The sequence below is a fragment of the Microcaecilia unicolor genome, chromosome 13 (assembly GCF_901765095.1).
Source record: "Microcaecilia unicolor chromosome 13, aMicUni1.1, whole genome shotgun sequence".
NCBI lineage: Eukaryota > Metazoa > Chordata > Amphibia > Gymnophiona > Siphonopidae > Microcaecilia > Microcaecilia unicolor.
Genome location: NC_044043.1, coordinates 75175453 through 75199228, shown reverse-complemented (window position 1 = coordinate 75199228; position 23776 = coordinate 75175453). Strand labels below are relative to the sequence as shown.

General features: G+C 42.5%; 1 protein-coding gene across 1 annotated transcript in view; it reads right to left on the bottom strand.

The window, feature by feature from the left end:
- The window catches only part of PLCH2 (phospholipase C eta 2), a 727403-nt gene that overhangs the window by 154306 nt on the left and 549321 nt on the right, over positions 1-23776 (bottom strand). Inside the window, exon 6 of the mRNA XM_030185738.1 lies at positions 9587-9757. Within this exon, the coding sequence (XP_030041598.1) occupies positions 9587-9757 (171 nt within the window). The remainder of the gene's footprint in view (positions 1-9586; positions 9758-23776) is intronic.

The following is a 23776-nucleotide window of genomic DNA, read 5'->3' as shown; positions in this document are numbered from 1 at the left end:
TCACTGCGGAAACCCAGGCCAAAGTATCGGCCTACTTATCCGACATTGCTGCCTGGATGTCCAACCGCCACCTGAAACTGAACATGGCCAAGACTGAGCTCATTGTCTTTCCCACTTCTCCTCTCCCTCCACTTTCTATTTCAGTCGATAACACCCTCATCCTCCCCGTCTCATCTGCCCGCAACCTCGGAGTCATCTTCGACTCCTCCCTCTCCTTCTCTGCCCATATCCAGCAGACAGCCAAGACCTGTCGCTTCTTTCTCTATAACATCAGCAAAATTCGCCCTTTCCTCTCTGAGCACACCACCCGAACTCTCATCCACTCTCTCATTACCTCTCGCCTTGACTACTGCAACCTACTCCTCACTGGCCTCCCACTTAACCATCTATCCCCCCTTCAATCCGTTCAGAACTCTGCTGCGCGTCTTATCTTCCGCCCAGACCGATATGCTCATATCAACCCTCTCCTCAAGTCACTTCACTGGCTTCCGATCAGGTACCGCATACAGTTCAAGCTTCTCCTACTAACCTACAAATGCACTCAATCTGCAGCCCCTCACTACCTCTCTACCCTCATCTCCCCTTACGCTCCTACCTGTAACCTCCGCTCACAGGACAAATCTCTCCTCTCAGTACCCTTCTTCACCACCGCCAACTCCAGACTCCGCCCTTTCTGCCTCGCTTCACCCAATGCTTGGAATAAACTCCCTGAGCCCCTATGCCAAGCCCCCTCCCTACCCATCTTTAAATCCTTGCTCAAAGCCCACCTCTTCAATGTCGCTTTCAGCACCTAACCATTGTACCTCTATGCAGGAAATCTAGACGTTCCCCAATTTGATTGACTGCACTTTTTTGCCCATTAGATTGTAAGCTCCTTTGAGCAGGGACTGTCCGTCTTCGTTAATTGTACAGCGCTGCGCAACCCTGGTAGCGCTTTAGAAATGTTAAATAGTAGTAGTAGACCTCCCAAGCAGGTATAAACGTACACAGCTGCATTTACCTATGATTGTTGTAGGTCTTATAAACTACCTGAAAGCTATTGAAGCAATGTACAATCAGGTACAGTATCCTGCTTATAATCGAACGAGAAAAACGCCAAGTTCAGACCTAAATCGGGAGATGGACGTTTATCTCACAAAAACGAATAAAGCGGTATAATCGAAAGCCGATTTTTGGACGTTTTCAACTGCACTCCGTCGCGGATGCGGACAAAGTTGATGAGGGCGTGTCAGAGGTGTGGCGAAGGCGGAACTGGGGCGTGGTTATCTGCTGAACAAAGATGGGCGCATTTCACCGATAATGGGGAAAAAGTATGCGTTTTTAGCTAGAATTTAGGACACTTTTCCTGGACCCTGTTTTTTCACGAATAAGGCCCCAAAAAGTGCCCTAAATGACCAGATGACCACTGGAGGGAATCGGGGATGACCTCCCCTGACTCCCCCAGTGGTCACTAACCCCCTCCCACCACAAAAAATGATGTTTCACAACTTTTTATTTTCACCCTCAAATGTCATACCCAGCTCCCTGGCAGCAGTATGCAGGTCACTGGAGGAGTTGTTAGGGGGTGCAGTGGACTTCAGGCAGGTGGACCCAGGCCCATCCCCCCTACCTGTTACAATTGTGCTGCTTAATGCTTATTAGTCGTCCAACCCCCCCAAACCCACTGTACCCACATGTAGGTGCCCCCCTTCATCCCTTAGGGCTATAGCAATGGTGTAGACTTGTGGGCAGTGGGTTTTGAGGGGGATTTGGGGGGCTCAACACACAAGGGAAGGGTGCTATGCACCTGGGAGCTCTTTTACCTGTTTTTTTGGTTTTGTAAAAGTGCCCCCTAGGGTGCTCGGTTGATGTCCTGGCATGTGAGGGGGACCAGTGCACTACGAATCCTGGCCCCTCCCACGAATAAATGTCTTGGATTTATTCGTTTTTGAGCTGGGCGCTTTCATTTTCCATTATCGCTGAAAAACAAAAACGCCCAGCTCACACATTGTTGAATAAAACATGGGCGTCTATTTTTTCCCAAAATACGGTTCGGTCCGCCCCTTCACGGACCCGTTCTCGGAGATAAACGCCCATGGAGATAGGCGTTTTCGTTCAATTATGCCCCTCTATGTATTTTTTCTGTCCCGAGAGGTCTCACAAGCTAAGGGCATCCATTACCAAGCTGAGGCAAAAGGGGGCCTACGTTAGTATCGGCGCATGTTTCTCATGCACACCAAGGCCCTCTTCTACCACAGTGGGTAAAAGGGAAGTTTCTCTTTCCTGCAGGAAATGGCCGTGCACTGCCCGATTACCGCCAGGTACACTCCAGCGCTGCAAAACGATATTACGGCGTGCTAGGGGTGGGAAGTACTGCCGGGCTGTTGCGGTACTGTTTAGCGAGCAGTAAGCCCGTGTTGGGCTTACTGACGCTTAGTAAAAGGGGCCCTAAGTTTGTACCTGAGGCAATAAAGGGTTAAGTGCTTTGCCCAAGATGGCAAGGAGCTCCAATGGGATGTGAACATGACTCCCCTCGTTCTCAGCCCACTTTGCTAACCCATTAGGCTACTTCTCCACTCCACTCGGTTTCATAAAAAAAACATGTGTCTTTAAAAAGTAGCCCCAATACAGGAGCCTTTGTGGACTTCCTATCTAGATGACCTGTTCAAAAATCAGCTTCAAACTACTCACTCATTTTTCACCCATGGACGTTGCACTAATTTTGAAGTAAAAGTACATGCATACATTCACTTTGAAAATTACCTCAGGAAAAGGTACTGGTACACATCTGCACATCCATTTTCCTGTGGTTACCTTCTGAATGAATTAACGTACATACTTTTGAAACCACATTCACATTTTCAAACCCTACTCCAAGGCCGTCCTCCGAACACTTTTGCTTACTAGGGGTAATATTACATGCATTGTTGCTTTATGCATATATGTAAGTGGAGCTACAGGCCCTTTTGTTAAGGTCTATGCTCCCTCCAGCAGAGGATATAATGTGGCTGTCACTGCAGTGAGTGGACTGAACCATTTGCTATGGTGCTCCTTTCTAGGAGTGGCCATGATGCCACAGTCTGGGCTGTTGAAGCTCAAGATTATTCTGGTATAAAGGGCTAGAAACTGGCAGTAATACATTGCCCTGTTTCTAGTTTCATCAGACTGAGGAGGAGAGAGAGGAAGTAAACCTTCCGAGAGTTCCTATGTGGGGTGCAGAGGACCACACAAAGTCCTTGAGGTGATGCTTCTGGCATGTCACTGTAAGTAGCTGTTCCTGAGGATTCCAGCAGTGAAGTACAGAGCATTCCAAGTCGGAGAGAGAAAATCTTCAACTTAGAATCTGTCTTCGTGGAGAAAGCAGGCCATGATCTAAGTTACATAGTAACATAGTAGATGACGGCAGAAAAAGACCTGCACGGTCCATCCAGTCTGCCCAACAAGATAACTCATATTTGCTGCTTTTTGTGTATACCCTACTTTGATTTGTACCTGTGCTCTTCAGGGCACAGACCGTATAAGTCTGCCCAGCACTATCCCCACCTCCCAACCACCTGCCCCTCCTCCCAACCACCGGCTCTGGTACAGACCGTACAAGTCTGTCCAGCACTATCCCCGCCTCCCAACCACCAGTCCCGCTGCCCACCACCGGCTCTGGCACAGACCGTACAAGTCTGTCCAGCACTATCCCTGCCTCCCAACCACCAGCCCCGCCTCCCGATCCTGACTAAGCTCCTGAGGATCCATTCCTTCGGCACAGGATTCCTTTATGCTTATCCCACGCACGTTTGAATTCCGTTACCATTTTCATTTCCACCACCTCCCGCGGGAGGGCATTCCAAGCATCCACTACTCTCTCCGTGAAAAAATACTTCCTGACATTTTTCTTGAGTCTAGGTGTAAGCGAAGGTCTATGCCAGAGTGGTGGGATATTTGTGTCTGGTGTCTATCCCAAAGATACTCAGTCATGTGGAAAGGAGAAAAGAAAATGATCTGCCCTTTTCGTTCCAAGAGTCTAGAAGAAAATGAAGTAACGAGAACGATTTATGCATGTAGAGAAACAAGTACAACCAGAATCCTTGTGAAGCCTGAAGTCCAGCAGGGGAATGAGGGTGCACCGGAAAAGAATGCAAGGATCAAAAATCCCTGTGCTGCTTTGCAACTGCATTCTGTGAAAGATGAGACTAAACACCAATATGAACTGCAACTGTACTGTCTTGCTTTGAAGGCATTTTTCCAATAGAGACTTATTTTGGAAGTCCAATGCCCCGCGTGCAGTATCTCTGTAAACTGTTCAGTCACACAATTTGGGTCCTGAAGAACAAATCTGACCCCCTTTGGAAGAGCCACATCAGGTTTGCAAGTACCTAGGTGAACCCAGCCTTGGTATCAAGTGGTCCATGCCAGTGTATACCAGGGAGAGAGGAGGCTTATACCTAATTTTACTCATATATAGGGTAGGCATTATTCAAAAAAAAGGTCATTTCTATAGGTAGAGCACTGTTCAATGCATAGAAATGGCTTTGAAGATTACCCTCAGAGCGAGAAAAAAAATAGGAAAAAGCATTACGAGTACATCGTGGGACAAACAAAGCAAAATTCATGTTACCATGGAACCTCTTTGGAAGTTGAAACCTTGGTCACATAAAGGAAGCCCACACAAATGAAACATTCATTCATTTATTCATTCATTCATTTTATTTATTTAGCCTCTTGTCCGTTGAGTTACAGAAGTATTTACAACAGAGTACACTGTAAACTCTCTAAATAATACAGTATAATATACATGAGTGGAATTCAATTTCCAGCAATGATCCCTCTCTAGAGAGCCTCAGTCTATTTTATTTTACAACTCAGTTGAGAATAACCACAACTTTGCTAGCTTGCAAATACCACATAAGCTTTGTTCACTTTCTAAACTTTGTTCTATTCAGGCTTATCTTGATTTTGCTTCTTTATATACTCGTTTACCCGCTTTCATTGTATCAAAACTCGATTACTGTAACTCTACTTTTGCAGTTATCGCTAGAGTTCAGATGAACAGGCTTCAGACCTTGCAGAACTCTGCAGTTTGCTTCCCCTGTTCAGGAAAATGCTTCGACCACATTTCCCCTTTGTTCTATCACCTTTATTGGTTGCCTTTTCCCTTTAAAATGTTCTTTAAAATTCTTTGTTTGGTACATAGGGCGTATCACGCAGGTCTTCCCGCATTTTTATTCTCACTCACAGTTCCTTATACTCCTAGGCAATTTAGGTCACTCTACTCTCACTGCGTGGTCCTCCCCTCCCCTATGACGGCAGATTTTGAATCAACCAGGCATTGCGCAGTCTAATTTCTTGGTCCTAAACTTTGGAACGACCTGCCTCCTTATCCAAGAACTGAGCCCTAAGAAGTCATTACATAAAACTTGCGTGTTTACTTAAATGTTTCGACTTCAGCACTAGAGGGAATTCTCCTTTTTTCCCCCGTCCCCTGTTTTATGCATATTATTGTCTTAGATGTGTATGTTTGAGCTGGTACGCTTAAAGCTTTCCTGTCAAATTTTGGAGTTCTTTTCTGGTCTGTTATTTAGTATTTTATTATTATTTTATTTATTGCTAACTGCCCTGACCTGCTTTTTCAGATAGGGAGCTATATCAAATTCTCATAAACAAAAATATACTCAGGCATCAATAGGGAGAGCATTCCATATACTTGTACCTATGCCCATTGGAGCCGACTCTGTGGGTGCTGTGGGTGCTTGAGCACCCCCAATATTGAGAAAATTCCTTGTATGTGTCCAGGGAGTGGTTATTTTCATTGGGTTTAGCACCCCCAATAATTTTGAAAAGTTGACTCCTATGTCTATGCCCCACACTCAGTTAGAACATATTTGTTGTACTACCTGCACAATTTCTAAGGCCCAAAAAGGGCAAGAGGGTCCATACCATTTCATCAGTATACTTAAACAACAGGGACACCATCCCGGGTACATTTAATCACCACATAAGCTAGCTTGAAGTTTGAACACAGCTCGATAATGTATCAGCAACCAATGAAGTCAACATACAACCTGTGAAACATGACCCCCCCCCCCCTACTTGGTACCCAATATTATCCTGCCTGATGAATTCTGAATCATCTGCATGACAAGCAGATACTTATTGAGAATTCTCATACAAAGACTAATAGTCTAGACTAAGGGTTTTCAACCCAGTCTTCAGGGCACGCCCAGCCAGACAGGTTCTCAGGATATCTACCATGAATAATGTATGAGATAAACTTGCATGCACTACCTCAACTGAATGTAAATCTATCTCATGCATTGTGGGTATCTTCAAAACCAAACTGGCTTGGTGTATCCTGAGGACTGGGTTGAGAATCCCTGGATTATATGCTTAAAGATCAAATCCTGCACAGTCAAGGACAGATGAACCATCGTGAGAAAGATACCCGTTTAATAAGGTGTAATGATGCAAAACAATGACCACAAATCTTTCAAATACGGAGCTCCATAGATAAAGAATTATTGAAAATAATCCCCCATGACCTAATCTCACTATGAGTTTAGAAATGCCTCTGCTCTGTTAAAGTAAACATATCAACTTTTTAAAAGTTTTGTTCACTATAAGACTTCCATTTTACTCGTATTCAAACTATTTGTCCTTAGCCAGGATTCCACATTCATAAAAAAGTGGTTATCTTGCTGAGTACCTGCTCAATGTCTGGTACCAACAGGAGATAAAACTGGATGTCATTGGTATTGAAGAATAACTTCATCTGAAGGTCATGAGCTGCTGGCATAATGCAAGCAAACAAAAACAGTGAAAGGATGATCTTTGTTGGTCTCCTGAGATCACTGAGTAAGGAACAGATCAAGATAAACATAACCACAAACTATAAATATTCACCTAAAAAAGGAAGTATGCCAAATATGTAACACTCATTCTGATACCTAATGGTGTCAACCAGTCCAGTAAAACACTATGGCCTAGCACAGGGGCACCCAAGCTTTTCAACAGTGGGCCAACATGATCAGAAATTCCTGTGTGAGCGGGCTGCATGATTAATACTCAACAAAACCTCCTCCTTTATATCCACCAAAAACAGCTCTGCAATGCTACAAAATCATGTGCCCTAGCTACTTGGGTAAAAAATAGTTTTGCTAAAATTGTCACATGGGCTGCATCCTGAGGTCAGGTGGACATCTCTAGTTTACCAAATCAAAAGTAGATTTTAGATCTAAAAAGATCAACGACACTCCATACCCTTGTCCATAAACAAGTATACTTCACCCAGTAATGCCAACAGTGTAGACTCAGTATTGTGGCCCTTCCTAAAACATGTCTAATGAACACAGTGCCTGCCACCTTCTGTCTGTGGGATAAAGGATAAGCCAGCAATAATACATGACTGAGGGGATGGAAGGTCCCTTTTCCCCAGATGAGTCATACTGTATATCATCAACTGCTGAACAGTATTCAGTGGAACACTCTTCCCCTCAGGGAGCCAAGTCCAATTATTCTCAAGAGATCTAGTAGTGGATGGGATGCAAATCTTGTCTATTTCCTGGAGGACGTTTGGCCAATATACCTGCCAGGAAATAGTTACATTTTTGCAAAAGGGTACAGTGCTCCTGTGAAAATGCAATTTTGGAGATGGTTGCATAACTCTAATATAAATGTGTCTGACAGGGAAAATAACTGTGTTGAAGTGTCTTCAGAATCCTTAACAGCCATCAAAAAGAGGGGTACAGCACCTTAGGCACTGCAGTATATAGTAGACAGTAAATCTATCTACTAAAGTATTCAGTTTTTCCAAATTACCTTTCATAACAAGAATCATTAAGAATGTACACCACGGGCTGCTTGTGAGTGTGCAGAGACCTCTCTACTGCTATTTAAATGACAGTGCATAAATAAATATGAACTTGTGTATCTAGATGAGATTCAATATTTAATTACTCTGCTTAAGAAGCCAAATTGGAGCCTGGAAAGTCTGTTAGATCCCACAGATCTTGTAAAGAACAATCGACATGATTAGTATTCTAGTCCAGAGTCCTGGCAATATCCAATTTGATAGTAATATGCTAATTAGAGACCAATATTCATCTAGCGGAGTGTCACACTTGCAATTGGTAATAAACAAACTATGAGATCTGCAATCCTATGACAGGTAATTTCAGCTCAACTTGGACATAGAAAGGGGTGTGCGGAATGAAGAGAGTAGGTACACAGATCATCCACTGTATAATACAGTACAGTATCCCCCTAATTCTATACATTTGTGCACCCAAATTTGCACACACTTTACAGAATACTGCCAATTGCACATGCAATAATTAGATGTTAATTGACATTAATGAACAATTATCAATTATAATAGGTCTTAATTGATGCTAATTGGCACTAATTAGCAGCTTATGCACGTGTACTATTTAGTCATTATTCTGTAAGTTGTGCAATTGCAAAGGAATTGTGGACATGGGAGGGGCATGGGCAGGGCAGGCCTAGTAGTAATGCACGCAGGATACAGAATACTAGCATTTTCACACCTAACTGCCTACAATTAGGCATGGGTGTTTGCACCTAAAGTTGGGTACGTAAATGCAGACTTATACTAGCATTCCATAATGGCACTGTGTGCGCAGTTGCCATTACAACTTAGTATGCATCATCCTAGTGCCTAACTTTAGGCAACCTATAGAGAATTATCCTCTATATGCACAGAAACAGATTGAGGTACACAGCATTCTGTATATTTCAAGAGGAAGATAAGGACTGGGGGGGGGGGGGGAGGTGGGACTAGAAAAACTGGATAGAGCCTGGACAGCAAACTCGACAATAAGGGGGGGAAGATATCAATATGGGCTTCCATTAAGACATATTATTTTACTTTTAACTCCAGTTATTAGTAACTAGGTCTCACTAAGTAAAATGGGACCTGTGGTAAAATAACACTTCTTAATGATAGCCCACGTTGATAACTTCCCCCTTTAATGTGAAGAGTTTCAATCTCTGGTAACCAGAGCTGATATTGTGATGTCATAATGCTCATTCTACCAACGCCTAAGAGCCAACCTCATCAGTGATGTCACAATGGCTTGACTGCCCTATACTTGGCTCACTTTGATTTTGATTCTAGATACATTTTTTTCTCTAATTAAGGGGAGAAGTTATCAACTTGGGCTACTGTTGTTATTTTACTATTAACCTCAGTTACTAGTAATTAGGTCTCACTGCATAAAATAGGACCTGTGCTACAACAGCATAAGTTAGTGGTAAAATAGCATGTCTTAATGGTAGCCCATATTGATAACTATGCCCTAGTCTTGGCATTACCAATACCACTCAGGGAAGAACGTTTACTCTTGAAATAGCAAAACCAGAATTGCCTTACAACAGGGGCGAAGCCAGACTTCGGTGGGAAGGGGGTCCAGAGCCAAGGTGAGGGAGCACATTTTACCCCCCCCCCCCCCCCCCACCGCTGCCACCACCAACTTTGCCCCCCCTGCCGAACACCCTCTCGACCCCCCTCCCACTGCCAACTCACAGACTCACTGAAACAGAACGAAGCCTTGATCTGCAAGGCTTCGTTCTGTTTCTGTGAGTCCGACGCAGCACGTACCTTTTGTTCAGTCTCCAGGAAGCGTTTCAGGTCTTCGGGATCTAAGTGATCCTTGTGGTTGCTATAGGTGAGCATGAGAAGGTAGAGATCTCGGCGTGTGGACATCATTTTGTAGAAGGTGCAGAACTCATCAAACCCCAGCGTACCTTGGTTATCATCTGTGTCTGCCTCCTGCGACAGAGAGCAAATCCTTTTATTAAAAATATGCATTCTTTCATATGCAACCACAGTACAATAAAGACACAGACCAAAATTTGGGAGAAGTGGTTTTCTCAAGTCCGGTTGGTTGGTGACTATTTGTTTTGTTTTTTTTTGAGAAGGAGACAAAGAAAGAAATTTCATTATATTCAAAATCCATCAGATCAGTTTTTTATACTGAAAAGCAACCTCTAAATCATTCAAACTGAAAATATAAACCTGTTATATTAGGGTTGGCAAGAAAGATTGAACAATAAAGAGAAGCATATACACAGAGAGATAATGTTCTCTCAAAACTTGCTTTATAAAACGTTTCATGCCTCAAGAAACATTCATTCCTTGGAAGCAAAACTAGAATTGGTACATAAATACAGTGAATATAAGTCGATTCAAGATGGCCGCTGCGGAAGCATGACTTACCTGTTAGCTCTCTGATTTTCTTCTTGGGCCGTTCAGACTCCACCGCTCCTCAGCAGCATACTCCTACATCGGGAGGAATTCAGGCATATCATCAGAGAGCACCGGTTCTGACGGCGTCAGAGAGCATTCCATTGGTTCGCCCCGGAGTGGATGGAGACCCCGGAGTGTCCCCAGGATTAGAGCTTTCACTCAGTCCGATGCAAGAGTTCCTCCCCCACAACCCTCAAGTAGTAGTACACCACTGTTGGCATCTAAGAAACCATTTCCCACGTTTGGTTCGGGTGAAGAAAGACGGGAGGTGTTACAAACAACTGAATTGGTTTGGGCAGTTGGAGAACGAAGAGCCCAGATGGAGCCTTTGGCAATCTCTGAGGAATCGAGGGAGAATGAAGCTGGGAATTTGGAGCAGATAACATCGGACGGAGAGACAGAGGTAATATCTACACAATTTCCTACTAACATAGTAACTTAGTAGATGACGGCAGAAAAAGACCTGCACGGTCCATCCAGTCTGCCCAACAAGATAAACTCATATGTGCTACTTTTTGTGTATACCCTACCTTGATTTGTACCTGTCCTCTTCAGGGCACAGACCGTATAAGTCTGCCCAGCACTATCCCCGCCTCCCAACCACCAGCCCCGCCGCCCACCACAATTGATAAACCTAAAGAAGTTACTCTGGACAGTTTATGGACTGTCGTGGAGGGGCATAATCGAACGAAAATGTCTATCTCCATGGGCGTTTATCTCCGAGAACGGGTCCGTGAAGGGGCGGACCGAACCGTAGTTTCGGAAAAAATAGACGTCCATGTTTTATTCGACAATTTGTGAGCTGGGCGTTTTTGTTTTTCAGTGATAATGGAAAATGAATGCGCCCAGCTCAAAAATGAATAAATCCAAGGCATTTGTTCGTGGGAGGGGCCAGGAGTCGTAGTGCACTGGTCCCCCTCACATGCCAGGACACCAACCGGGCACCCTAGGGGGCACTTTTACAAAAACAAAAGAAAAGGTAAAAGAGCTCCCAGGTGCATAGCACCCTTCCCTTGTGTGTTGAGCCCCCCAAATCCCCCTCAAAACCCACTGCCCACAAGTCTACACCATTACTATAGCCCTAAGGGGTGAAGGGGGGGCACCTACATGTGGGTACAGTGGGTTTGGGGGGGTTGGACGACTAAGCATTAAGCAGCAAAATTGTAACAGGTAGGGGAGGATGGGCCTGGGTCCACCTGCCTGAAGTCCACTGCACCCCCTAACAACTGCTCCAGGGACCTGCATACTGCTGCCAGGGAGGTGGGTATGACATTTAAGGGTGAAAATAAAAAGTAGTGAAACATCATTTTTTGTGGTGGGAGGGGGTTAGTGACCACTGGGGGAGTCAGGGGAGGTCATCTCCGATTCCCTCTGGTGGTCATCTGGTCATTTAGGGCACTTTTTGGGGCCCTATTCTTGGAAAAACAGGGTCCAGGAAAAGTGCCCTAAATTCTCGCTAAAAACGCATATTTTTTTTCCATTATCGGCGAAAGGCGCCTATCTCTGATCGGCCGATAACCACGCCCCAGTTCCACCTTCACCACGCCTTTGACACGCCCCCATCAACTTTGTCCGCATCCGCGACGGAGTGCAGTTGAAAACGTCCAATTCAGCTTTCGATTATACCGCTTTATTCGTTTTTGTGAGATAAACGTCTATCTCCCGATTTCGGTCGCAATATAGGCGTTTTTCTTTTTCAATTATAAGCTGGATAGTGGATTTAGGGAAAGAAATTTGACCCCAAAATAAAAAAATTAACACAAGAATTAACTGGCTTAGAGAAGAAAACAAAAGTGATTGAACTTAGAGACTTTAGAGCAAAAAATAAAGAGGTTCAAAAATTACAATCTCATCAAGAAAATATGATTAAAGATTTAGTATCTCAAAGGAGGAAAATGGAATTTCTTGAAAATTCAATAAGGAGTAATAATCTCCGTTTCGTAAACTTTCCAAAACAACTGACCATTACTCTGAGAGATATGTTAAAGAAATATTTGAAAGAAATACTTGGGAGTGGCTGAAGAGGTCATTCCGCCGTTTTCTCAGATTTATTATTTGCCTACAAGATTGCAGGAAAACCAGGACAATCAAGAACTGAATGTTTCAGCTTTATTAAGATTGTCGGATAATGATCCGGTAATTCCATCTACACTGATTGCCACTGTAGCTCTAGCGCCAGATAAAAACTGGTTAATGACATTCTTTAAAAAATAAAGGAAAAAATTTTGGGGACAGAGAATACAAACATTTCCAGATGTTTCCAAAGAGACTCAAAGGAGACGACAATAATTTCTTCTTATGAAACCAGGAGTCCTTCTATTAGGGGCTACTTTTTAAAAAAAAATTTCCATGTAAATGTGTCGTTAAATATCAGTCGATCAAACATGTCTTCTTTGAACCTACCCAATGGTAGGAGTGGAGGACTGGCCTAGTGGTTAGGGTGGTGGACTTTGGTCCTGGGGAACCGAGAAACTGAGTTCAATTCCCACTTCAGGCACAGGCAGCTCCTTGTGACTCTGGGCAAGTCACTTAACCCCTCCATTGCCCCATGTAAGCCGCATTGAGCCTGCCTTGAGTGGGAAAGCGCAGGGAACAAATGTAACAAAAATAAAATAGATACTATTGGAGATTCTACATGGAATGTTGCTACTATTGGAGATTCTACATGGAATGTTGCTATTCCACTAGCAACATTCCATGTAGAAGCCTGCGCGGCCACATTGGTGATCTGCAAGGGCCGACTTCTACATGGAATGTTGCTAGTGGAATAGCAACATTCCATGTAGAATATCAAATAGTAGCAACAGTGGAGGAGTGGCCTAGTGGTTAGGGTGGTGGACTTTGGTCCTGGGGAACTGAGAAACTGAGTTCGATTCCCACTGCAGGCAGAGGCAGCTCCTTGTGACTCTGGGCAAGTCACTTAACCCTCCATTGCCCCATGTAAGCCGCATTGAGCCTGCCATGAGTGGGAAAGTGCAGGGTACAAATGTAACAAAAAAGAGTAAATAAAGCACAATTAACAGCTTTTTTAACATCTAAAAATATTGTGAAGGTTTAATATCGTTTCTCTTGATAAGTTAAAATTAAGAACCATAAGAGAGTGCATGCAAAGCAAATTCCTTAAAAATTTGTAAGTAAAAATATGTTTTCCATTGTGTAACATCTTGAATCATGTATTAGTGGACTTGAGTAATATGGCGGAAAGGATTTCTTAGTTTCTATTTTCTTTGTTTTCTCATCTTTTTGTTACGCCATTAAGATTACTTTTCTATACAAGTTTTCAACTTGATTGTAAAAAAACTTATTAAAAAAAAGTGAATATTTTCAGACAGATGTGGTGCGGCATTTTATCAGATCACTAGTTAGATCAGCTGGGGAAAAAGCACATGGTGTGCTGGATTTGAAGCCAAAGCAGGCTGCCAGTTAACCAGGAAGAAATTGGCAAACGAGCTTTGTTGCTGCTAAGCACCTCTGACCAGCCAGAATACACAGATGTGTTCATCTAGAGACCATGATGGACTGGTGTGGAGCACTGAAAGTAGTCATTGAGCTCAAAGATAAAAACACTCATTTATTCTGAGGACACATTTGTCCAACTCAGATGCCCCTCCGTTTCAAGAGCAAAATCCCTGCTTCAAGTCCTTAGATTTGCATGCAAAGTTCTCTCTGCTCTATAAGATCCTGACCTGTAGTAAATTATTCAGTATGGGGAAAAAAAAGGCACCTTTGGAATTAACTATCAAGCAGAGATGAAGAATATTCCAAAGGATCATGGATTTGATATACCGCCTTTCTGTGGTACAAAACAGTTTACATATTCTATATTCAGGTACTTTCTCTGTATCTATTGAGGTTACAATCTAAGGGCCCTGTTTATTAAGCCACGATGTAGGCGCGCTAACATTTTTAGCACATGCTAGAGTGCGCTAATTTCTAGTGCGCACTAAAAATGCTAGCGCACCTTAGTAAACAGGGCCCTAAGTTTTTGTACTTGGGGTAATGGAGGGTAAATAATTGTGCTAGAGATCTTACAGCTGCCGAGGTCTCCTCTTGGTCACCAGGCAACGTAAGTACATAAGTATTGCCATACTGGGAAAGACCAAAGGTCCATCAAGCCCAGCATCCTGTTTCCAACAGTGGCCAATCCAGGTCACAAATACCTGGCAAGACCCCAAAAAAGTACAAAACATTTTATACTGCTTACCCCAGAAGCAGTGGATTTTCCCCAAGTCCATTTAATAACAGTCTATGGACTTGTCCTTTAGGAAGTCTTCCAAACCTTTTTTAAACTCCGCTAAGCTAACCGCCTTTACCACATTCTCTGGCAACGAATTCCAGAGTTTAATTACACGTTGAGTGAAGAAAGATTTTCTCTGATTCATTTTAAATTTACTACATTGTAGCTTCATCGCATGCCCCCTAGTCTTAGTATTTTTGGAAAGCGTGAACAGACGCTTCACATCTACCCGTTCAGCTCCACTCATTATTTTATAGACCTCTATCATATCTCCCCTCAGCCGCCTTTTCTCCAAGCTGAAGAGCCCTAGCCGCTTTAGCCTTTCCTCAAAGGGAAGTCGTCCCATCCCCTTTATCATTTTTGTCGCCCTTCTCTGCAGCTTTTCTAAGTCCACTATATCTTTTTTGAGATGCGGCGACCAGAATTGAACACAATATTTGAGGTGCGGTCGCACCATGGAGCAATACAAAGGCATTATAACATCCTCATTTTTGTTTTCCATTCCTTTCCTAATAATACTTAACATTCTATTTGCTTTCTTAGCCGCAGCAGCACACTGAGCAGAAGGTTTCAACGTATCATCAACGACGACACCTAGATCCCTTTCTTGGTCCGTGACTCCTAACATGGAACCTTGCATGACGTAGCTATATTTCGGGTTCCTCTTTCCCACATGCATCACTTTGCACTTGCTCACATTAAACGTCATCTGCCGTTTATACGCCCAGTCTCCCAGTCTCGTAAGGTCCTCTTGTAATTTTTCACAATGCTCCAGCGATTTAATGACTTTGAATAACTTTGTGTCATCAGCAAATTTAATTACCTCACTAGTTACTCCCATCTCTAGGTCATTTATAAATATGTTAAAAAGCAGCGGTCCGAGCACAGACCCCTGGGGAACCCCACTAACTACCCTTCTCCATTGAGAATACTGACCATTTAACCCTACTCTCTGTTTTCTATCTTTTAACCAGTTTTTAATCCACAATAGAACACTACCTCCTATCCCATGACTCTCCAATTTCCTCTGGAGTCTTTCATGAGGTACTTTGTCAAACGCCTTCTGAAAATCCAGATAACTTGTATAGTTAAAATCTTCATTAAACTACAACTTTTTTTTTTTACATTTATATCCCATATTATCTCAAGCAAATTCAGGTTCAATGTGACTTACATTTGAAAATACAGTGAGGCAGAATAATAGAATTCAATAACATCACGGGAGCAAGAAGATGGATTTGTCTGAAACATTTAACAAAGTTGAGATTAGCATATATACCCAAATGGGCATTTTAAAGTCTGATAACAAGCTGAATCCTCATAAACTATGGAGTCCTAGAACAAGCAGACGATTAAATCGATTGAGAAATTGAATAGAAATATCGTCATGCTGGGACTGATGAGGTCTTTTTTCTCCATCTTTTGAAAATAAAGAAATAAAAAATAAAAAATAAAAAATTATATAGAAAAAATTAAGGAAAATAAGATATCACATTATACATAGATATAAGTCTACACATAGTTTATGAGGATTCAGCTTGTTATTTGACTATTTAGTTTAGTTTTGTTGAAATCGAGTCCAGAGTTTTCTGCATTTTAAAGTCTGTCCTTTATTGATGCCACATGTCTCCTCTACTGCTACCTGCGACCTGTAATCCTGGTTTCTTTGGAGGTTTGTATTTTGGGGAAGGATTTTTTTTTTTTAAACAGGAGAAACCCTAGAACTTACTGGAATGGAAACCAAGAAAGCCAGGAGCGGCTTATTCTCTCCAAGCAGGCATGGCTCAGAAGGCAACATGATGGCAAAACCCTTTCATTTCCAATACTCAGGTCACACAGTGGTATAAAAAGTTTTACCACCTTACATTCACAAATCTTTTTGTTTAGTTTTGTTAAAAGATCTTAATTAAACTCATTCTTCACCATGTAAAAAAATGCAGTGCATGGATACATATTGAATAAGATCTCTGTTGTATCACAAAAAAGGAAAAATCCTAACAATGATCTAAAACTTTCCAGTTAAGAATATTTCTTATTTTTGAAGACATGCAAATTATGCATATCCCGTTCACCTGCCTTCATTCTCCATCAAAAGTAACTTTAGCTAGGGACTCAAAGGCAGCCCAAAGCAGCTCCCCTGTGGATTCATTTGTATTCATGTTGGTTAACACAGTATGAAAATCAATTTGTATTGGAAATTTCATATCATAACTTGATTGCCCCATGTATTAACATCCAATCCTCTCCTAGCCCCTTTCCAATCCCCCAATTACCAACAGTAAGAAAATCTAATTTTGTTTTCCCTGTTTCCAGTTTTGTCACATAAGCTTCTTATTCCATTAGTTTAGTCTTTGCCATCAATACAAAGCATTATGGAATATTATTTTCATGTCACATAATACCACTGCACAGCTGCCTGCTGGTGACTGGCTGCAGGTCGGTAGGCTGCTGTATACATGTCAGTCAAGCCTGTGCTATTAATACAGATGTTCATAAGAAGGTAAAATAATACCCCACCCCCACCTCGGCAATGTTGAAAAGTGGAAACTGTGAAACTAAACATCTATGAATTGAAAACTTTTCAATGAATAGATTGTCCTTTGCTATGCTTCCCTCCATGTAAGAATGTTCAATTTAAGAGGAAGAACCAGGCACACCCGTTAAAGGGGGGCTGACCACAACGGCTACAGGGAGGGCCAGCTAGAGAGCAGAGATAGTAGTGGGAGGGAAACAAGGGGTAGCAAGGGGAGGGGGCAGAAAAGAAGGGGAGGAGCAAGGCAGGAGGAGAGAGGAATTCGAACTGCACAGGAAGTCCTTTTGAATTTGGAGGCAGGAGAAGAGCAACGCAAATGCTGGCATAATGATTATTAGAAGATGTAATGTAATTTGTTTAAGTTGTAACAATTTTGGTGTTCCTGGCTGCGGCCAAAATAAATCCAATTCTATCGAAGATACGGCTTGTAGTGTGGTATTGAAAGGGGCGGGGGTTGATACGTCTGAGTGTGTGCCGAATGCCCGAGTTGTGCTGGAGAGCTGCCCAAAACCGGTACAGTATACCGTTTTTTGTTAAACAACAATCCACTTATGCTTTGTTTCGTAAACATCTGAAATAGTGATTCCCAAGCCTGTCCTGGCGGAACCCCAGTCAGTCAGGTTTTCAGAATATCTACCATGAATATTCATGAGATCGATTTGCATACACTATCTCCTAGGGATATAATTCTATTCTGTGCACACTCGTCGTGGATATCCTGAAAACCTGACTGGTTGGGGTTCCCCCAGGACAGGTTAGGGAACCCCCTGATCTATTTTTTTTCTTAAATATTTAAAGTAATTTGATCTTATATTAATGGATGTTTACCTTGATTGTAGAGTTGATACTTATATCACTTTTAACGTTAGCCGCTTTGAACCAGTTTTCTGGGATTGAGCGGGTTATAAATACCCCAAATTGTGACTGTGACTGTAGTTAGGGTGGCAGATAATTATGGCATCATCATGAATCTTCAGTAGCCCCCACATTCCATCAAGGATTTCCTGTATCATAGCAAGTCCATGCAAGCAAAGAGCAGTGAAAGACCTTTGAGTGTGAAGCTGGCTCATGGGGGTCTCATGCTCATTCCATTGCTGATTGTTGTCACAACCGATTTTCTCAGAAAATTCCACCTCCTTTAGAAATGTCCCAGGTTGACTCCTCTCTCTTCCCACCTTCGCTTTTTTTAAATCGATCCCTAAATTCCAAGGAAATCATGGCTGCCTCCCAAATCCAGACAAAAGATCTCAGGTGAGTAGGCACAGATCCACATTTTCTTAACAAATATAAACATTGTCAAAAAGCTAACAATCAATTCCACCCCCCACCCAAACAAATAAAATTTGCTAACTTTCCCTGCCAAATGTGAGCTCATCCTAGCCATGAGACCAAACCACCAGCTCATTCCTAGCGAGAGACTGGAGAAAGAAATATCTCCATACCGTACAAAGAAAATCAATATTTTAAAGAGGGTCAAGAATGACAGGTGTTTAGAAAGAGAAATCATCGTCACATTACAGGCAACATGAAATATTCAAAACAGGCAACGTCTATAGGCAAACACCATACATGCCACCAGATAAGAGGAGCAGAATTCAATAAAGTAGAAGACGCACTCTGGGGCATAATGAAGATCTATCCATTCGTTACTAAAGCAGCATCCATACAGAGAAACTAGAAACCTGGAGCCATGTTTCTCAGCTTCTTTTCAGCCCTCATTCCACCCAGGTTTAACTTCTGCAGTAGATGGGCTTTTCCATCTTCTGCATGCATATTTTAGCCATTTCTAACATTAAACTAACTGAGGGTAATTTTATAAAGCAATTTCCCCATCTATGAATGATTCAGTAATTTCTGCTAATGGCGTTCCTTTTATCTAAGTGATTTTATTGTAAACTGCCCTGTGATGCTTTCAACAAGGGCAGTATATGAAATGTTTAATACACCATAAAATGCTGATTTGTGTGGATATCTGGGTTCTTATAAAATTAGTTTCCCTCGACTTCTGCTGCAGGCCCTCTCTGAAGCAGGCGACTCTTGATAGATTCAAGGCTCCAGTGGGACCCTTACAGGCTTCCTTTCCTTCTGTTGGTACCGGCGCGTTGGCATCACTCAGCAGCATGGACGTGGCTTCCCTAAGCCCTGTTGAGCGGGCGGCTCCCCCGCAACCAGGTAGTAGTGGAGCTCTGGATGGTCCTGTCCCCGGTTCTCTTCTGTGTGAAGGCAGGGAGGACACATCTACAGCATCTGAAAGTTTGAACTCTGGTCAAGAGTTGCTGCGAAGTGCTGCACAAAGTTTGCCTCTGCAAACTGTGAGTACTCTTTTCATAAGTACATAAGTATTGCCATAATGGGAAATAGCAAAGGTCCATGGAGCCCAGCATCCTGTTTCCAAAAGTGGCCAATCCAGGTCACAAATACCCGGCAAGATCCCCAAAATGTACAAAACATTTTATACTGCTTATCCCAGAAATAGTGGATTTTCCCCAAATCCATTTAATAACGGTTTATGGACTTTTCCATTAGGAAGCATTCCAAACCATTTTTTAAACTCCGCTAAGCTAACCGCCTTTACCACATTCTCTGGCAATGAATTCTGGAGTTTAATTACACGTTGAGTGAAGAAAAAGTTTCTCAGATTGGTTATAAATTTACTACATTGTAGCTTCATCGCATGACCCCTAGTCCTGGTATTTTTGGAAAGCGTGAACATACGCTTCACATCTACCCGTTCAACTCCACTCATTATTTTATAGACCTGTATCATATCTCCCCCTCAGCCGCCTTTTCCCCAAGCTGAAGAGCACTAGCCACTTTAGCCTTTCTTCATAGGGAAGTCGTCCCATTCCCTTTATCATTTTCGTTGCCCTTCTCTGCACCTTTTCTAATTCCACTATATCTTTTTTGAGATGCAGGTTTCTTGCTTGCCTACTCCTGCATCATCTTCGCGGGTTTTTGTTAAACCAGCCGTTGTGACATTGGAGTCACTCTGGGACATTCTTCTTTACAAACTCTGACTTTGGAAAATACTAAAGATATTAAGGAGGTGTCAAACTGCAATTCTGGAGGGCCGAAAACTAGTCAGATTTTCAGGATGATCCTAATAAATATTCATCGATACAGCACCTGGGCTAAATGAACAATGATCAATCTTTTATACATACCTAAAAAAATCTTTGATAACTACCGTATTTTTCGGACTATAAGACGCACTTTTTTCCCCAAAAATTTGGGAGGAAAATGGGGGGTGCGTCTTATAGTCCGAAGGTAGCGAGTTTTGGATCGCCGTCCCCTACTTACGCGATGCCATGTTCCCTGGTGGTCTAGTGACGTCGGGGCAGGAAAGAGCCCCCTTTTTCCTGCCCATCGCGCTGCTCTCCGTGCTCCTGACTGCTTCCTGATGGTCTCGGCAATATTCAAAATGGCCGCCGAGATTCTCAGCGGCCATTTTGAATCTCGCCGAGACCGTCAGGAAGCAGTCAGGAGCACGGAGAGCAGCGCGATGGGCAGGAAAGAGGGGGCTCTTTCCTGCCCCGACGTCACTAGACCACCAGGGAACATGGCATCGCGTAAGTAGAGGACGGCGATCCAAAACTCGGACAAGACGCACCGGAGCACCTAGGTTTTAGAGGAGGGAAAAAGGAAAAATTTTTTTTTCCTATTTCCCTCCTCTAAAACCTAGGTGCGTCTTATGGTCCGGTGCGTCTTATAGTCCGAAAAATACGGTATATCATACCATATATAAATACAACTACAACTTTATTAACACACCAAATGTACAATATAATATTAAAACCTTGTCGAGCCCCTGCTATACCTCTCATCTAACTTTTACATACTAGCTACAACAACCTGTTACGAGCTAAATGTCCGATATAAATCTCATACAATGAAGATCTATTAACTACACCAGGAGCAGGTCACTGTCAATGCATATTCAATTCAATTCTTGTATACTGCTAATAGCCCCTTTTCATATGATGTCTGAAATATCCTCAGCCTCAAATAAATATACATTCCTCTTCATAGGTTTGTCCCAACTATTGGAATGTTTCTCACAGTTCATCTATAATCTGTTGAAATCCTAGAGCTGTTTTAATTGTGTCGTTAAGAGGTCTTCATTGTATGAGATATCGGTCATTGGCTCATAACAGGTTGTTGTAGCTAGTAAAGTTTGATGAGAGGCATAGTAGGGGTCCTTGTCAATCAGCTTACAGCTCGACAAGATTTTAATATTATATTGTATATTTAGTATGTCAATAAATTTGTATTTATATAATTATCAATGAATTTTTTGATATCTGTAATGAATATTCACGAGAGAAGCTTGCATTGCTTTGCCTCCATTGTACACAAATGTATCTCATGCATATTCCGTTGCTATTATACTAATAGGTGCCTGTATTCCAATATAGTTACAGTGTTTAAATATAAACAACTCAACTATGTAAATATATATCAAAACTTTGTTCAATATATAATCATCATTTATATAAACATTAAAATGCTTGTACTAAATCATTTACTCACCATATCACCATTCATATCACACTATCTAAAATCTTTTTCTCATACACACCACAAACCCTCATTGTGACCAGATAACATTAAAGGGCCCTCTTACAGAGCGCAGTTACCACGCACACTTTCGGGACTATCCCAAGCCCAACATGGCCACCAGTGGTAGTTCCTCTCTTGGCGTGCACCATTTCTGAGGGAAAAAGAAAATCCCTGGAAATGGCTTGTGTGGCAGTAACCTGGCGGTAATCGGGCACTGCCGCGTGCTGCCCGGTAACTGCTGGGTTAGTGCAGGAGCCCTTATCGCCACTTCAGTGGGTAGCATTAAGGCCCCCCCCCTCGCATGGCCATGGGTGCTGGGGGCTTTTTTATCTGCTGCAGTAAAAAGGGCCCTGGCGCATGGGAAAGATGGCCCCTGCTGCCAGTGCATAGATCATATTTCATACAGCAATATCCACTAATGATCTTACATATCTTTTCAAAACTAACATTGTCCCATCATTAACCATGTTGCAGTCTATTAATCCAGATTAAATCAACTTCGTTGTACCATATATCATTCCTAAGAACTAACAGTGAACATCATCTTCATTGTTCTATGTATCACTCCTATGACCTGCAGTGTGAAGACTTCATTTTAAATTGTATGCACTCCATCCGTTGCATGTATCATTTAAACTATTCTGTTGACTCCAAAGAGTTTTATCGAAATATCAGCTGCTCCTTCTTCTCCCCAATTTTCTTCATGCAATATCCAAGAGTCTCTCCTCAAGTTAAAACCCGACACAGTTCTGTGTTTCCCTATACAAGAGTAATCCAGGGAATTGATAAATCTTATTCCTAACACTCTACCATAACTCTCCTCAATATTTCAATAAAAATAATATAACTTAAGCAAGACTTTTCGCATTTGTTTACACCACAGTCTGCAAACACCTCTCCGGTACTATGTAAGCCACATTGAGCCTACAAATATGAGGGAAAATGTGGGATACAAATGTAACAAATAAAAATAAATAAAAATTTTGCAGTCACAAATCCAGGAGGCACTTCAAAACCTGACTTGAGAGCAATGGCGTCAGTGTAACTAAGCCGGCACATGCGCACTACTTCTTCCATTCCATTTTGATTGATAGAGCACTGTCACACACTCTATCTTCATGGCCACTCAACTTCTCTATTCAGTCTATTAACTTTTGTTCCAAATATAACATTCTTTGTAATATATCTCCACCTCTGTTATAATCAAACTAGCCATTAAGCCCGTTAAAACGGGTGAGATTTCCAGCTACCTTCCTCGCTGCTGCTCCCGCCCCCCTCCGCATCGGGCCCCCTGCACTGACCTGACAGCGTCTCTCACCTCCGTGTGAAGGCGCTGCAGGCAGCAGCAGATCGCTCTGCTGCTGCCTGCAGCGCTTCCACACGGAGGTGAGAGGCGCTGTCAGGTCAGTGCAGGGGGCCTGATGCGGAGGGGGACGGGAGCGGCTGCGGGTATGGGGGGGAGGGTGGAGGTTGGTGCGCGCAATGTTCATTTCCAGGCGGCAGCGTCCGACAGTCAGACTCCGTTTCCCTCTCTGTTCTGCCCTCTGACGTCATCACGTCTTGATGCGAGGGCGGGATAGAGAGGGAAGTCTCTACTGCGCATTTGCAGGTGAGTCGGTCACTTGCCATTTATATGTTTGATTGCATTAACACCGCAAATATTAATTCCCGTATTTTATGTGGGATAGTAATCCAATGTTCTACTAACGGTGCATCCATCTTCCTTAACCTAATGTTACTTAAATGTTGGGCCACTCTATATTTCATTTTCATAATGGTTTGGCCAAAGTACCATAAACCACATGGACATTGTATGCCATATATTACATAAGAGGAATTACAGTCTGTTCTTGATTGTAACATAAAAATTCTTTTAGCCGATTTTATTAGGAATTTAAATCGATTGAACTTCTAATGCATATGCACAATAAATACACCCTGTGCATTTATTGTGTCCTTCTCTTTGATCCTACTTTATCTGTTCTCTATTAATGGATAATTTCTCTGCCAAATTTTGTCCTCGTGTAAATGCAAATCCAGGAATATCTTTAAATCCTGCGTGAGATTGTGTACACAACATGAAGACTATATTAGTCAGGCATAGGAAATGTAGAATCTTTTTAAGCATAGAAGATATTCACCAAGAGTAATGCACAGAGCACTAAATAAGCTAATTTAATACCCATAGGACTTGGTTATTTAATAAATCACA